The sequence below is a fragment of the Colias eurytheme genome, chromosome 19 (assembly GCF_061535395.1).
Source record: "Colias eurytheme isolate Ceu_HAF_F1 chromosome 19, ilColEury1 Martin Lab GWU primary, whole genome shotgun sequence".
NCBI lineage: Eukaryota > Metazoa > Arthropoda > Insecta > Lepidoptera > Pieridae > Colias > Colias eurytheme.
In genome coordinates, this window is record NC_142998.1 from 54,279 (window position 1) to 71,844 (window position 17,566).

The window sequence follows — 17,566 nt, forward strand, 5'->3', positions numbered from 1 at the left end:
TTCACGGCCGGCCAGTCGAGTAGACTGGTCGAGGATCCTCCCTTTTTTGATGGAGGAATTCCACCTTCCTTCCTCCACACATTTGTGTTTCCATTTCTCGCTCTCTTTCACACTCTCGCACACTGTCACAATTTTAATTTTTCAATTTTAGGCGTCCTGAGCTGTGATTTCGCTCCTTCGTCCTTATTTTCTGCATCCGAAGATACCGCCCAATGTTACACGTTGGCGACGGGTGGCCGAGACGCCCTCATTAAATTGTGGCGATTGACACTCACCGAAGACGAAATGGTAGGTTTATGTTTTTAATTTTAATCTTTCTCTAAATATAAATCTTAATAGACGCTCAGAATAAAGTTGCAATGACGTAAAATGAGATTCGTATTACATAATATGAGTGTCGCAGGGATCGGGCGGGTCGCTGGAGCTGGTGCGTGCGGTAAGTGCGCACGAGGGCGCGGTGCAGTGCGTGCGCTGGCGGGCCGACGGGCGCGCGCTGGCTAGCGGCGGGGCCGACCGCTGGGCGCGCGTGTGGACGCTGCACTACGACGGCGATGGCGTGGAGGTGTGCCTCATTAATCGACTTCAAAAAAAAGGAGAAGGTTTTTTTTTTCTTTTAATGTATACGCCGAGGTTTCTGAACCGATTTACGTGATTCTCTTTTTGTTTGATGCAGAATGGTTTCGAATTAGTCCCATAAAAAAATCATTCGGGTAGGTTTTTATTTTCTGAGCATTTTTGTTTGATCTCAATGACATAATTAAAAATCTAGCAAGTAACTTTGATTCACTTCCCGGTTACCGATTGAGCTGAAATTTTGTATACGTATGTAAATTGGATAGCGATGAAAAATTATCATGTCATAGGGCTGATTTGATGATGGAATCGGAAGGTGGTCATAGGAACTCAGTAATTAATTGTCTCAACTTTATCAAGTTTGGGCTCGTTTGATTCGTGTTGAAAAATACACTAAAAGTATTAAATTTGTTTGTTGTGTAAGTTTTTTTTGTGTAAGTTTTTTTTTTTTTTGGGGGTAGCTGTCAAAAAAGTAAGCACGCCTTTTTTCTTGCTCTATACTTTTGAATTGAATAAATATTAAAATATGCTATAAGTAAGCCCCTAAAACACTCACCGGATGTACTTTTATATTTTCCATAAAAAAAAACCACTATAATAATCCTTAACTTTGCTGATTTCATCACTTCACAAATTTGATTTCACTATGGAGGCAATACAACAGTCTCTAGCACAAATGTCTGAACTCTTCAACAAAAGAATGCTAGATTTCCAGCAGGAACTTCAAAAGTCCACTTCAACTACCACTCTGGCAAGTCCTCCATCTCGTCTGGCCTCTGATTTCCTTGCCTTCCGTTCCTTTGTTGTGACATCACTTCAATGCCTTCAAACCCAAGTTGATTCTCTGAGTCAAATGTATGACAGCTTAGAGATGAGAAATCGGAGGAAGATATTGTTGCTTCACGGTGTAGCCGAAGATACTGATAAAAGCCCCATCACCATTTCTCTTGAGTTGATGTCCAAACATTTGAAGGTTCCTAACTTGTCTGCGGACTGCATAACTCAATGTCACAGATTGGGATCTCTGAAGGATGGCAAGCCGAGACCTATTCTCTTGAAGTTTAACAATCTGTCTTTGAAACAAGAATTATGGTCAGCCAAAGCGAAGCTGAAGGGATCTGGCGTCACATTATCGGAGTTCCTTACTAAGCACCGGCATGATCTCTTCATGGCCACTAGAGAGCGGTTTGGTGTCACTAAAAGTTGGACTCGAGATGGTCGCATTTATGTGATTGCTCCTGATGGTTCACGCCACCGTATTGAAACCAACGCTGATCTGAAGGCCATTGCGAGTGATACTGGTAATAAGCCTTGTGTCAGTGTGCCTGCGAAGACTGATTCTTCATCGTCGATGGATGTCAAAGGTGCAGCGCGTAATAGGAGACCCAATAGAGCTAAATAGTGCCTTTCCTTATTTTCCTTATTAATTAACAAATAACTCTAAAGATTGTAAACTTCTGTCTTCCCATATAATATTAGAAGATTTGTATTTGTATTTTTTTCTCATCATTTAAGTTAGTGTCTCATATTTTGTATATTTCGTTTTCTTGTTTAGTTATAATTTTATTATATTATTACTTCTACATATTATTCTATAGCTTTCACATAATATTTTTCGCACGGTAGTTTATATTATTGTTTACCCTACTTAAATGTCATATTTTTTTCTTTTTCTGCTGTCAAATGTCAAGTCGTACAGCTGTCATATGGAATTAGTGTTGTAAATAAGACTTAACATTCACTATGCGTTTATCGGTTTTTCAAATTTATGTTTTATTATTTGTAAATGTCGTTTTTTTTTGTTTGTTTTTGTTTTGTTTTTATTTATTTTTTCCGGTGGGTTAGGGGTATTGAAGCGATTTTTGTATATATATATTTTTTTTTTCTTATATTTTATTTATTATAGTACATATTTATTTATGTTTATATTATTATAATGTCTGTTAACGATAGTTCCGAATTTATTGATTGTTTAGATTCACCTTCTTCCGATTCTCTTGGCAGCAGTGAGGATAGTTTTCGTAGTGTGTCTCCGCCATCTCTTGATATAACTCTTTCCTCTATTTTCCTGGATGTCCCGAGAAACTTTAATGTTGTACACATCAACGCTCAAAGCATTCCTGCCCACTTTCCCGATTTACTCACTTCATTCCTTTCCACCAACATACACGCGATCCTCATATCTGAATCCTGGCTCAAGCCTAATCTTCCTTCATCCGCATATTCCCTTCCAGGCTTCAGCCTTATTCGCAACGACCGTACTGTGAGAGGCGGTGGTGGAGTTGCCATCTATATCCGTTCCCATATTCCCTATAAATTGGTATTTTCCTCTCCTCAACCCCCGCCCCCTAATTCCACCGAAAATATTCTCCTTGAAGTCCATCTGCCCTATTCCAAAATTCTTGTCGGTGTTTTTTATAGTCCTTCCCTCTCCATCGATTATTTTTCCAGTTTTGAAGACCTCCTTGACCTTTATTCTCCCCAATATGATCATTTAATCCTTATGGGTGACTTCAACACATGTCTATTAAAAGGCGACAGCCGTAGCAAGAAGTTACTCTCCCTCCTAAACTCCCACAGTCTCCAGGTTCTTCCACTTAATCCTACCCATTTCTTTCCCGGCTGTAATCCCTCCCTCCTTGATTTAATGATTGTATCTTCACCTAGTCTTGTAGCTAAGTACGGTCAATGCCCTGCTGACGCTTTTTCCTTCCATGATCTCCTTTATCTGTCCTATAACCTTCGTCCTCCTAAATTCAAACCCTCTACTATTATGCTACGTAATTTTGTTGGGATAGACCTAAGTCAGCTTTCTGCTGATGCTAAGCTGTGTGATTGGCAGAGTGTCGTTGATGCCGAATCCATCGATGGCAAGGTTTCCTTATTTAATAATCTTGTAATTGGCCTATACGATAAACACGCACCCACTCGACCTGTGAAGAGAAAACATACTCCAGCTCCTTGGCTTTCTCCTGACCTTAAATCACTTTTAAATAAGAAAAATAGAGCTAAGGCCAAAATTAAATCTGCAAAAACAGACGATGCCCGGGAGAAATACAAAACAATTCGTAATCGTTGCAACATATTGTGTAGAGACGCACAACGACGCCATTTCCATTCATCTGTCGAGAACGGCGACTCTGTCAAAATTTGGAACTTCCTAAAAAGTCTAGGAGTTGGTAAAAATTCCCATTCTTTGTCCTCTCCCAATGTCAATATAGATAATTTAAATCAGCATTTTTCATCTTCAGTTTATATCAACAATACTTTAAAACAAATCACACTAGATAACCTTGCTTCTCTTCCAACTCCAGAATTTCCCCCGTTCAGTTTTAGTCAACTCACCGATTGTGATGTTAAGAAAAGCATATTGTCCATCGCCTCTAACGCTGCCGGCTGTGACCTTGTGAGTCGTAGAATGATCATCCCTATCCTCGATATAATTAATCCCACCATTACCCATATCCTTAACTTCTCTCTTTCGTCCGGGACCTTTCCTAACTGTTGGAAAGATGCCCACATTATTCCTCTACCTAAAAAATCTAGTCCTAAATTGTTATCCGATTATCGTCCTATTTCTATTTTACCCTTCCTTTCCAAAGTCCTTGAACGCCTTATCCATCAACAATTAACCACTTTCATTAACTCCAACAATATCCTGAGTCCTTTCCAGTCCGGGTTCCGCTCTGGCCACAGCACAGCTACTGCTCTAGTGAAGGTAACAGACGACATTCGTGCAGGGATGGATAATAAGCAGCTCACAGTTCTTACTCTTCTAGACTTCAGCAATGCTTTTAATACAGTCGACTTTGACATACTGCTGAGTCTGCTGCGTTTGATTAACATTCCAACTTCGGTGATTGACTGGTTTCGTAATTACCTGCGTGGCCGGCGGCAGCGTGTTCTGATGGGTGACACCCACTCTTCTTGGGCTGCTGTCTCCGCCGGTGTGCCGCAGGGTGGCGTGTTGTCACCTCTCCTCTTTTCTATCTTTATAAATTCCTTAACCTCGCGCCTCACTTCTCTCTACCATATGTACGCTGACGACTTACAAATCTACACCCAGGCCTCGCTCAACAATTTACCTAGTGCTATCCGACATATAAATGCCGAACTAGCAACCCTGGTCAATTGGAGTGACGAATACGGTCTAAAAATCAATCCTGCAAAGAGTCACGCGATTATCATGGGAAGTCCGTATCTCGTTTCCGAAATTGACTGGGGCGCCTTACCCAGTGTCTGCCTTGGTGGAGTAACAATTCCTTATTGTAAGGTGGTTAAAAATCTAGGTGTCCATCTCGACCAAACACTATCGTGGTCTCACCACCTACAAGAGATCAGTCGTAAGGTGTATGCGGCATCGGGTACTCTTCGGCGTCTACGTAACTTTTTGCCTATTCCAACAAAAATTATGTTAGCTCAATCCCTTCTCTTCCCTATCCTCGACTATGCGGATGTGTGTTTTCCTGACCTTACGGTTGAGAATATGGAGAAACTTGAGCGTCTGCAAAATCTTTTAATTCGATTTGTATTCGGCCTTCGCAAATTCGACCATGTCTCTTTCTATCGCAGACGCCTCAAGTGGCTCCCTATTCGCCTCCGACATCATCTCCACTGTCTTCAATTACTATACCGTATCCTTTTCGATCCTTCCTCTCCTTCCTACCTTAAGAATAACTTCATTTTTCAACACTGCGAAAACTACTCTCTTCGATCAGCTGACAAACTTATTTTGTGTATTCCCTCTCATCGCACCAATTTTTATGCGGGTTCTTTTGCTGTCTCTGCCGTCAAGTTATGGAACTCCCTACCTTTAAAAATCAGACTTGCTCCTTCCTTATCCTCTTTTAAACATCATGTCCGTAATCATTTCCTCTTAACTGCCTATAATTCGGATTAGTTTATGTAGTATACTTCTATTTAGACATATTTATATTTATTTATATATATATATATATATATATTATATATATTTAATATTTATATAGTTACTACTATGTAGTATGCATATGTGTATGTATGAGTATCTTATGATATATTTGTATTTCATATATTTATTTAGGTAATATTAGTAATATTATTATTTATATATTTTTTTATTTTTGTTCATTTTTACGTATTTATATCATGTACTGTATAAAATGTGTATATATTTTATTGTGTTCTCTTATTATTTCTACCCTATTCTAAAAATATGTTTTTATTTTGTCCGACAACTTTTTGCGCTTCTTTGCCTTTCTCCCCGTGGTTGCCTGGCAGAGATCACTGCATAGTGATAAGGCCGCCTTTTGTGCTTTCTAATCTTATTTTTTGTAACCTTTATGTATATTTTGTTTTTTTTTTGCACAATAAAGTGTTAAATAAATAAATAAATAAATAAATAAAAATAACTGTGTTAAAAAAAACCGACTTCAAAAACGAAAAAGTAAAAAATAAATCAGATTTGATATTATTAATTACTACATATTATTTAGATATGCTATAGAAATAGGTTTGAAGTCGGTGACAAGCACACTTAGTATTAAGACCGTGGAAGCCGGTAAGTTTTACATTGGCTTGGTACCAACATCAACCCTTGTACGGGCCTATCCCGTACTTGTGTATAATTAATCCATTCTAATATTATAATTAATGCGAAAGTAACTCTGTCTGTCTGTCTGTTACTCAATCACGCCTAAACTATTGACCCAATTTTCATGAAATTTGGTATGGAGATATTTTGATACCCGAGAAAGGACATAGGCTACTTTTTATCCCGGGAAAATGACGTAATCCCGGAAATCCCACGGGAACGGGAACTATGCGGGTTTTTCTTTGAATGCGCGGGCGAAGCCGCGGGCGGAAACCTAGTTAATCCATACTAATATTATAAATGCGAAAGTAACTCTGTCTGTCTGTCTGTTACTCAATCACGCCTAAACTAATGACCCAATTTTCATGAAATTTGGTATGGAGATATTTTGATACCCGAGAAAGGACATAGGCTACTTTTTATCCCGGGAAAATGACGTAATCCCGGAAATCCCACGGGAACGGGAACTATGCGGGTTTTTCTTTGAATGCGCGGGCGAAGCCGCGGGCGGAAACCTAGTTAATCCATACTAATATTATAAATGCGAAAGTAACTCTGTCTGTCTGTCTGTTACTCAATCACGCCTTAACTACTGAACCAATTTGCATGAAATTTGGTATAGAGATATTTTGATACTCGAGAAAGGACATAGGATAGGTTTTATCCCGGAAATCCTACGGGAACGGGTTTTTCTTTGAAAACGCGGGCGAAGCCGCGGGCGGAAAGCTAGTATAATATAAAGTTTAAAATATTGGAAACAATTTGAGTTACGCAATTTGCAAGCAAAGCGCCTTATTGCACTTTGGACCTGCTTGCTCGTACAACCCTATTTAATAATTAGCTCATCTAAATAATATGTCGTAATTAATAATATCAAATCTTATATTTATTTTTTACTTTTCCGTTTTTGAAGTCGGTTTTTAGGGTTCCGTACCTCAAAAGGAAAAATTACGAAAACCATAAATTTTTAGTTACATCACATAATATATATTTTTTTAATAATTTTAAACTTACTAAGTTACTACCCATTTCCTCATAAACGCGTAGAGGTATTAAATTGAAATTCATACCAAATACTCAGGTCTATAATACCTTAAAGCTGTAACAAAATCAAACTTCTATGTCAACGCAATCAAAAGAAACAGCAATTTAAGGTTTGTACGGAACCCTCGGTGCGCGAGTCCGACTCGCACTTGGCCGGTTTTTTTTAACGCAGAATTTCGGTAAGAAGCTTACTCTTTTATTTTTGTTTCATAACCGATAATAACATTGAAATTTAATTGGAACGATCGAATAACGACAGTCACCATAAACGCGTGCAGTTGCGGGCGCTAGCGACGGTGAGCGCGGGCGGCGCGGGCGGCGCGGCGGTGGCGCTGCTGGCGCGCGGCCGCCTCGCCGTGGGCGCGCTCGACGGCACGCTCGCGCTCTGGCAGCTGCCGGTAAGGAATGTGTTGAGGTCTTAAAACGTTGCATAGTAATAAGAATAAGCTCATTGCTGGTCTAAACCACTGTTGACTGCAAAATTCATTCGAAAGTTTTTTGACCGATTTCATCAGTCAAAAAAGGTTTTGGCCGGCAATGAGCTTTATAACATAAAAAACTCAAACTCAAACATTTATTTATTCAATTAGACTTCTTCTAGAAGCACTTTTGAAACGTATTTTTAACATTTACCACCGATTCGGAAAGCAGTATCTACGGAGAAGAACCGGCAAGAAACTCCATAGTTGCTCTTTTTAATCATGTCAGTTTTACAACTTTACAAAATACATAATATTTTGTAACATTATTATCATAATAATATGCCAAAGAACTGTCCTGTGGTTTTTACGCGACAACCCTCCATGGGTTTTTATCGTCCATATTATATTCCTTAATACTGTAATGGGCTCTCTGAACTAGTACATTTTTTATATAAGTTTTAAATTTAGAACTACTAAACTCTTTAATATTATGAGGAATTCTGTTGTAAAAGCGTATACCTAAAAAAATGTATATAATACTTATACCTAAAAAAATGTATGTGTAAAAAATGATCTGTTTATGTGTAAATGGTCTGTTTATGTATTTTTATTGTATATTTCTTTCTGTATAATATGACTGTTTGTTTCTAAAATAAATAATATATCTATATCAGGATCACGATATAATAGTTGTCGACTGTCGTTTATAGGAACAAGACGGTTGGCAAGCCGCCGACGACGAGGACGCGGCGCCGCGCTGCTGGGGGCTCGCCGGCGTCTTGCGCTGGCTGCGGGAGTACGTCACCAGGTGCCCGGGTCGGTGAAGATAAATCTGTAATCGGTTAATATTTAAAAACGGTCTTCGATTCGTTATGGCCACGCCCAGACACAATATCTTACTAAAATAAAAACAATAATATAAAAAGTAAATGTAATATGTATAATCTATACTGTTCGGAATAGGTATAAATAAAATGAGGGTAGCGCACGAAGTAACTATTCTCTAATCTGTGGTAGCGCGTGACGCGATATATTTTACTTAAGACATGATTTTATTTATTACATTGATCTTATTATTTATTTATTGCACTCTACCGTTATATCCACAACTTCATGATCTAAGATCCACAAACACTCTCTCTCTCACACATACACACACACGCACACACACATACACATACGCACACACATAATATACTACCTACATAATATACAGATTTAACATTTATTTTAAATGAAATAATACTAATAAACAGCTAATCTAATAATTATTTTAGAAATTTATTGTATATTTGCAAATTGGTTAACAGAATTACATTGTTTTAAATAGATTTTCTTTTTTGTATTGCTAATGAACTTTTGTATATAGTGTATCGGGAAGGCACAGGCTCCTGAAACACAGCGAAAGCTATATGTATCAGGAGTCTGGGGTCCTCTTTTTTGTGCAATGTATACCTACTGGTTCAATAAATGATTTTTTTTATTTATTTTTATTCAATCGGCCAATGGGATTGGTGGGATGAGCGGTATTAGAATTCGTTGTTCTGACTCGAGATATTGCAGTAATCACGCGCGGATCGCGTTTTGTTTAATTTGATACGGAGTATCAAAAGCACTTCTCGGGAAGTTTTGGTTGCTTCTAATTGTGTTAATCATAATAACGCCACGGTTCCCAGTACATAACGCGAGAATTGTTCGTTATATGAAACATCAAACAAGTATTTAGTGGCGACGTAGTGTGCCTGGCTGTACAACGGTGGTGACGTACATCGTAAATTGTATCCTTTTATATAATCTTTTGTTTAAACTATTATTCCCGTAAATATAGTTTCCTGTACGCCATTGTCTTTAATCTGTATACATATAATATTAAGGTTATTAACACAGGTTAGGGTTACCACGTTGCGTATAAGAGACGTGTACCTAGGGTTTGATCTCGGTAATATTCAATTATTGTTATTTTGGAAAGTGCGTAAGGATTTTGACCTTGATCAGTAACCTTATTGACTAATTTTACCGGTCAATAAGGTTATTGACTGGTTAAGGGTTTTGACTGTAACATATATGCTAATATTATAAAGCCGAAGAGTTTGTTTGTTTGTTTGTTTGTTTGATTGATTGATTGAACGCGCTATTCTCAAGAACTACTGGTCCGGTTCGAAAAATTATTTCGGTGTTAGATAGCCCATTTATCGAGGGAGGCTATAGGCTATATATTATCATCACGCTAAGACCAATAGGAGCGGAGCACAGCGAGTAAAACCGCGGAGCACAGCCAGTAAAATATAAATGAATGTAGGTGGTGTCGCAAGCGCGCGCGAGGAGGCGGCGCTGGAGCGGCGCGCGCGGGCGGCGGGCGCGAGCGGCGCGCGGCTGCTCGGCGCCGCGCTGCGGGACGCCGCCGGCCTCTTCCTGCGCTCCGGTACGCACGTACATTCCAATGTCAATGGTTCTATTTTTATTATTATTTAGGTATTCTAATCAAACTCGAACTCAAACTTATTTTTTCAATTAGACTTCTTCTAGAAGCACTTTTGAATCGTCATAAAGTATTTTTTAAATTCACAATCGATTCGGAAAGCTATATCTATGGAGAAGATACGTCAAAAAACATAATTTTACAAAGATATAATTATGTTGCTGCATTTATCATAATATGCCAAAGAACTGGCCTGTGGTTCTTGACAACCCCATGGGTTTTCATCTTCTTATTAATTATTAATTATTATATTTGTGGTTCAGAGGAGATCGAAGGCGACGCGAGCGCCGAGCCGGGCGAGCTCAGCGCGAGCACGCGGCGCCGCCTGCTCGACGAGCTGCGCTGGCTCCGATGGATACACAACGACGCGCCGGTATCAATATATTTTTTAACACAAATAGCGTAAATAATTCGAATTATTTTAAGGAGGTAAATTATATTGTAATTTATACGAGCAATTCTTGTTTTTAGGAATCCCAAAAGGCAAAAACGGAACACTTTGTTGTCCGTCTGACTGTCTGTCTGTCAAGCTGAAATTTATATCGAACACTTCTGTTTACGGTTCCTTGATGCTGTGAAAAAATAAAACGTATATAAGCCAATGCAATCAAAAGATACAGCTTTAAATGCTGAAATTTTTCGCCTAACACCTAAACCTACAGGGTTAGTTCCCGTGTAGTCCGTGTACACAAAATATTTTTAAAAATATTCAACTTACAACTCTTTTACTCATGAACGCTCACATGTATTAAATTGATATTCACACCAAAACTTAAGTCTATACTACCTTTAAGCAGTAATAAAAACTTTTATTTCAACGTAATTAGAAGAAATATTCGGAAACTTTCATCTACTTGCAACTTGCAAGGTTATCAAAACCTACAGGGTTAGTTCCCGTGTATACAGTCTTTAAATTTGGTTAACATTTTGGCTTATAACTTTTTATTTATAGTTCTACAACAAAAACTTACTGGACCAAAGTTGTAGAGAATTTAATTTGCAACAAATAATGTTAACAATTTTTTTTATCGGACAAATAGTTTAAGATATATATCGTAAAAACCATTTCAATCGCTATTTTCAAGATGGCGGCCGTGGGACAAGGGTGGCGACCCCACAAACTTGGTTTTAGCTTCACACTGACCTATTCACATCAAAAAAATAAAATTGCGTCCTCTAAAAAACGCAACCCCAAATGTAACTTTTCAATAGTGTACGCGCCGCCGCTAGTAAGTAGCTTTAGAAATTAGTACCTAACCATATTACTTGCTCTGTGTTAGTAACGAAATAAACGTTATCAAGATTGGACGTGCGTTTTACTTAACCAAGTTTTACCAAGCAAAAGTGAACCTTATTGCCCTAACATATGGTCCATCGCCGGATATAATTAATGATAAATTACATCGAGAAACCGGTTTCTACGGAAGGATTCTAAGAGTGACAAGTTACAGATTATTGTTATTTACTTTACACGTTTATTCGTTACTCGTACAATATTGATAAAATACTAAACATGAGTGGTGTCGAGCAGTTACTCGCCTTATTGGAGGATACGGCTTTATTATTACAAAAGGCGCAAACTAATTTAAAAAAGTGTCCAAAACAACGACTGACGAAGGGGTACGTGGAAGCCCGCTTACAAAGTATTGAGGAGTATTGGAACACTTTTAAAGAGGCTCACAATAGTTTAGTGAGAACAGTACCTAAAGAAAAGAAATCTGAAATATCGTATTTTGTGAACGAAGATTTTTTTGTATTCGAAGATCTTTATTTATGCATCAAAGCCGATTTAAAAGATCTTTTAATAAACGCTAATAAGAATCCCGCCTATGGAACAAGTTTGGAAGTAGCAAATAACGCGAACGAGCAGTTGAAGCTGCCTAAAATATTGCTACCGACGTTTTCGGGTTCATATGAAGATTGGCCCTCGTATAGAGATATGTTTCAGTCATTGGTGCATAATAACTCCGCGCTCGGGGATGTACAAAAATTATATTATTTAAAGAGTAGCTTAACTGGTGAAGCTGAAAATATATTAAAACATGTTCAAATAACACAAGCTAATTATGAGCAATCCTGGAATTTATTAAATAAACGATTTGGAAATAAAAAAATGCTGGTTAATTCAATATTTAAAAGATTATTTAATCAAAAGAAAATGTGCTCACAAAATTATAAATTAATAAAAAATTTACTGGATACTACCACGGAGTGCCTTAATAGTTTAAAAAACATAAACATAACCACAGACTCTTGGGATCCTTTAATTATATTTCTGGTTGTACAGAAATTGGACCCAGAGTCACATAAGGATTGGGAAGAGTATGTCCAGACTGATACCGACAAATTACCAAGTTGGGAACAATTACAACAGTTTCTACAATTAAAATTTCGTACTTTGGAGTTATTATCGCCATCGACATCTAAAGAAAGGTCATTCCATATAGCGACGCCCGCAGTGCAATTTAAACCCTGTCCAAAATGTCAACTAGAACATGCTTTATGTCACTGTAAAGAATTTATATCACTTACACCACAACAAAAGAATGAGTTTGTTCGTTCCAATAATATTTGCTTTAATTGTTTATGCAGTGGGCATATGGTGAGCAAATGTCGTTTGCGGGTTTCTTGTAAGGTATGTCAACGGCGTCATCATTCTTTGTTGCATCAGTCAATGGCCGTGGTCAAACCCAGCAACATAGAATCGCACTTTAATCAGGTGGAGGATGAGATAGACGAAGAACAGCAGGAGCAACACTTGGAGGAACAGGTTAACACTATCTCTTCTTTCGTAGCAACTAAACAAGGTTCTGCTCTGCTAGCTACCGCTCTTGTCCCTGTTACAGATGGCGACGGCAGAGTAACTGTACTCCGCACGCTAATAGACCAAGGCTCACAAGCGAACTTTATAAGCGAACGAGCTGCTCAACTGCTTAAAGTTAAACGTAAACCATTGGCTATAGATGTAAGTATTACGGGAATAGGATCTACACAAACTAAGGTAAAACACACGGTGGAATTAGAGCTTTTATCAAGATATGACGACAAGTTCCAACTGTTCATTGATGCATATGTCATTTCTACTACTCGTTTAACAAATGTGTTACCATCCAAACATTTGATAGACAGTGAAAATTCATGGTCACATCTTCAAGGTCTCGTATTAGCCGACCCTACATACAATATACCTGGACGGATCGACATGCTGCTAGGCGTAACCACATATGCACAAATAATCAAAGAACCTTTGATCAAGGGTCCTCCTGGTTCACCATGTGCACAAGAAACAAGCTTGGGATGGATATTATTCGGTTCCGTGTTAGACAATATGGAAATGAAATCTAATAATGAAATGCTAGTTATGCACCATCGTATAGATGTGGATGAAATGTTGCAAAGGTTGTGGGAGCTGGATCCTGAAACAAACAACAAATTAAGCATAGAAGAAGAAACATGTGAACGAACATATAAAGATACATATACAAGAACAGCGGAAGGAAGATATGTTGTAAAATTACCTGTAAAACATGAACCCCCACGAGCAACACAAGGTGATACCCGTGATATTTCAATTCTCAGATTTAAACAATTAGAATCCAAATTTGTCAAATCCCCGGATTTAAAGAGAGAGTATAAAAATGTCATTAATGAATATTTAAGGTTCAACCACATGGAAGAAGTTCCAGAAAGCGAAATTAATAACCCATCAATTTACTTACCGCATCATGCACTTATTAGAGAAGCAAGTGATACCACAAAGGTTAGAGTAGTTTTCAACGCGTCTGCAACAGGCAAAAATAATATATCACTCAATGATGACTTACTTGTTGGTCCACTGCTACAAGAAGATATGAGATCCTTGATTATGAGATGGCGACTTCGGAAAATTGCCTTTGTCGCAGACATAGAAAAAATGTATAGGCAAATATTAATCACAACAGAGGACGCTGATTATCAAAGAATTGTATGGAGGAATAGCATTGATGAGCCTATAAAGGATTATCGTTTATTGACAGTTACTTTCGGCACAGCATCGGCACCTTATCTTGCTGTAAAAACTCTTCACCAAATTGCTAACGATGAAGGAGGAGGCTATCCTGCGGCTGCTAATGTAATAAAAAATGATTTTTTTATGGATGATTTACTATCCGGTCAGGATACGGTAGAGGAGGCTACAAAAATAGCGAAACAAATTTCAAATATACTAAGTAGAGGAGGAATGAAATTACATAAATGGTCATCAAATAATAAGGATTTTTTGAAAACCTTTTCTTCCGGTGAACTAAGCTCTCGCCTGAGTATAGATTTTAAGTTTGAAGGAACAGTAAAGACGTTAGGGCTATCGTGGAATGTGGTCGATGATACTTTACATTATTATGCTGACTTACCTGTGTCACCGGCAACCATAACCATAAGAACCATACTCGCGGAAATTAAACGCTTGTTTGATCCTCGCGGTTGGTTAACTCCTGTACTCCTGCCTGCAAAAATAATAATTCAAAAATTGTGGTTGATGAGAATTTCGTGGGATGAAGAAGTAGTACCTGAAATAAAAGAAGATTGGTTTAAGATTAAAGAAAGTTTAAGAAATATAAAAATAAATAAATGGTACCACGTACCTTCTGTAGAAAATCCTGCCGATGTTGCTTCACGTGGAATGTTATTACCTGAACTTAAAAATTGTAAATTATGGTGGGAAGGTCCAAAATGGCTACGAGATGAGCAGCTTACTTTGAACAATTTAGTTTATGACACCAACCTAGAAAAAAGAAAAAAGATTATATCAAATACAAAAATAGTAGATGAGGCACATTGGTCAAATAAATTTAAAAATTTAATAACTTATATGAATTACTGAGAGCAATAGTCTATTGCACGCGGTTTCTAAATGTAAGGAAAATTAAAGAAGTTAAGGCTATAACTACAAATGAGCTACATGACAGTTTAAACCAATGTGTAAGAAATAGAAGATTTAAAACAAAAGAAAGAAATAAAAGGCAACAGTTGTATTAAAAATCTTAATCCTTACCTGGACGCTGAAAACATTCTCAGGGTGGGCGGCAGACTCAGGCATGCCCATCTTGTAGAAACGGAGAAACATCCCATGATTTTAAGCCATAAAAGCTGTTTAACTACTTTAATAATAGCTAATGCACACAAAAAGACGCTACACGGTGGTACACAATTGACTATAAATTATATAAGAAGCTGTTTTTGGATTATTAAAATTAAATCACTTGTTTAATCATATATCAATAAATGTTTTGTATGTGCGAGACTCAAAGCAAAACCCAGATTACAAATTATGGGAGACTTACCTGAGGTGAGGGTGACTCCGTCACGGCCATTTTTACACTGCAAATTTTAACTTCAAGGGGTAGAGAGTCCAAAACCAATAAGGCATACATTAGATAATAACAGTAACTGATTATTATTGATTTGTATAACTTAATTTTAAAATCATTTGTTTTTTTTTGTTTATTTGAAGAATGCATGTTTAAGTTTATATTCGATATGTATGTAATGCAAAACGTTTAGCAAAAATGTTAGCCCATTAAGATAAAACCTAGTTACCTATAGGTTTTGGTGGGCGGTATGTACGCGCCGCCGCTAGTAAGTAGCTTTAGAAATTAGTACCTAACCATATTACTTGCTCTGTGTTAGTAACGAAATAAACGTTATCAAGATTGGACGTGCGTTTTACTTAACCAAGTTTTACCAAGCAAAAGTGAACCTTATTGCCCTAACAAATAGACTAACATATTTTATTGAATTTGATATTTTTGGTTTTACGGCATTCAAAATATGCTTTATAAATATTCATTCAGATGGCGCGCGGTGTGTCCCTTAGACACATAAAATTGAAATATTAGAATAAATTCGATCGCTCTGGCGGGTCACGACTCACGAGTGACTGAGTTGGTTAGGCATCCGCCCCGGTTTGGCGCGAAAGGATGCGGGTTCGAGTCCCGTCTCGTGATCAAATTTTTTTGAAGTGAAAACTTCTTTAGCGGCGTTGGGTATAAAATCTTAAACTCGCGTCAGGACACGTGACCTGATCGAAAAAGCGTAAGACGGATGGATATCAAACATGCTCAACGTTAATAATCAAGTTTTCACTTCTGCCGGCACTCCCGGAGTGCAACCCGTCTTTTTTTTATTCTTTATAAATTTATCCATATTTTATGTACAATTTTGACTTTCCTACGATTTTATAATATAATATGTATTGTTAGACGTAAGTTTTGATTTAATATTTTTGTGGATGAATAGTGGTCAATGTAGTGTCATTATTTCAAATCTGAACATGCTTAGCTGTCGAATACTATAAAAAGCCGCTTTCCTTTGACTCGTGGCGCATTCGTACGAATCGTGAGGGGCTCAGAGTGATCAGACGTTGTTTATACGACGTTTGACCCAACTACCCTCACTTTGCTAATAGTCGCTGACTTGCTGCGATTTGTTATCAACTACCTACATCAATTAGGCATTTGCGTAGAATCGCAGTACATTCTTATTAAATTCAAACTTATAAGTTAAATATATTTAACCAGGCCTCGCGTGTTACTTCTAATAGTATAGACTAGCTTTTCGTCAGCACTCAGCATAGTTCAAATTCAAAGTCAAAGGAAACTCCATATTATCTGCGTTCAAAGTAATTCAAAGATACAAGAGACAGAATATTATATTATAGCATGTTAAAAATAAACCGGTCAAGTGCAGGTCGTAGTGTGAACCAAATATTTTTTTCACCCATATTATAAAATTTTATTCAAAAGTTTTTCTAAAATAATCTAACGCTATCATTGCATTGCAATGCATCATGCTGCAAGTAGGGTCTATGCGCACCTACGCGAATGCATGAGGCAGATTTTTAGCGACGCGTTTTTTTCTACACGTTAATATGCGCGTGTTTGTGGATCACAGGGGGTCTTTTGTGCATTCGAAGCCGTCCGCTAGTCTTCAATGAACCCGCGTGGATGGAAATGCTCAATACTAGCAATACGTATTCACGCGCTACGCTGCGTGGGGCGTGGCGGGAGGATTTTTATGCAAGATTGTGTTATCGTGCTTAGGAGGAGGTGGCGGTGGGGCACGCGCTGCGCTGCCCACTGACGCACGAGCCGCTGCGCGAGCCGGTGCGCGCGCCCGACGGCTACACGTACGAGCGCGCCGCGCTGCTCGAGCACCGCCTCGCCGCGCACGCGCCCGGTAGCCTCACGCACACACACAAACACTACAAATACACGTACACACACACACACGTACATACTATAATATTATTTTAATGGGTGAGATGATGAGATCTGAACCACGTAATGTGGATTGTATGTGAAATAAAAGATCAGTATAAAATCAATCAATATAAGATCAGTATCAAATAATGTTTCAAAATTGTAATTATTCTCCTAAAAAGTCCCGCTCCCGCAAATTACCCAAATCTAATTAATTTGTTTTACATGTAGATACATCGCC

At 38.0% G+C, this 17,566-nt stretch overlaps 2 protein-coding genes across 2 annotated transcripts; both read left to right on the plus strand.

Moving 5' to 3' along the window:
• Positions 1–3,076: 3,076 nt before the first annotated feature.
• LOC149899903 (uncharacterized) lies at positions 3,077–8,435 on the plus strand. The gene is made up of 4 exons (XM_090113383.1): positions 3,077–3,979; positions 4,247–5,029; positions 7,468–7,587; positions 8,322–8,435. Exons 1-4 carry the CDS (start codon positions 3,077–3,079, stop codon positions 8,433–8,435), a joined length of 1,920 nt encoding a protein of 639 aa, XP_089969509.1.
• Positions 8,436–11,515: 3,080 nt separating this feature from the next.
• On the plus strand, positions 11,516–15,780 carry LOC149899904 (uncharacterized). Its single transcript, XM_090113179.1, has one exon. It carries the CDS (start codon positions 11,604–11,606, stop codon positions 14,946–14,948), a length of 3,345 nt encoding a protein of 1,114 aa, XP_089969305.1. The 5' UTR covers positions 11,516–11,603; the 3' UTR covers positions 14,949–15,780.
• The last annotated feature ends 1,786 nt before the right edge of the window (positions 15,781–17,566 follow it).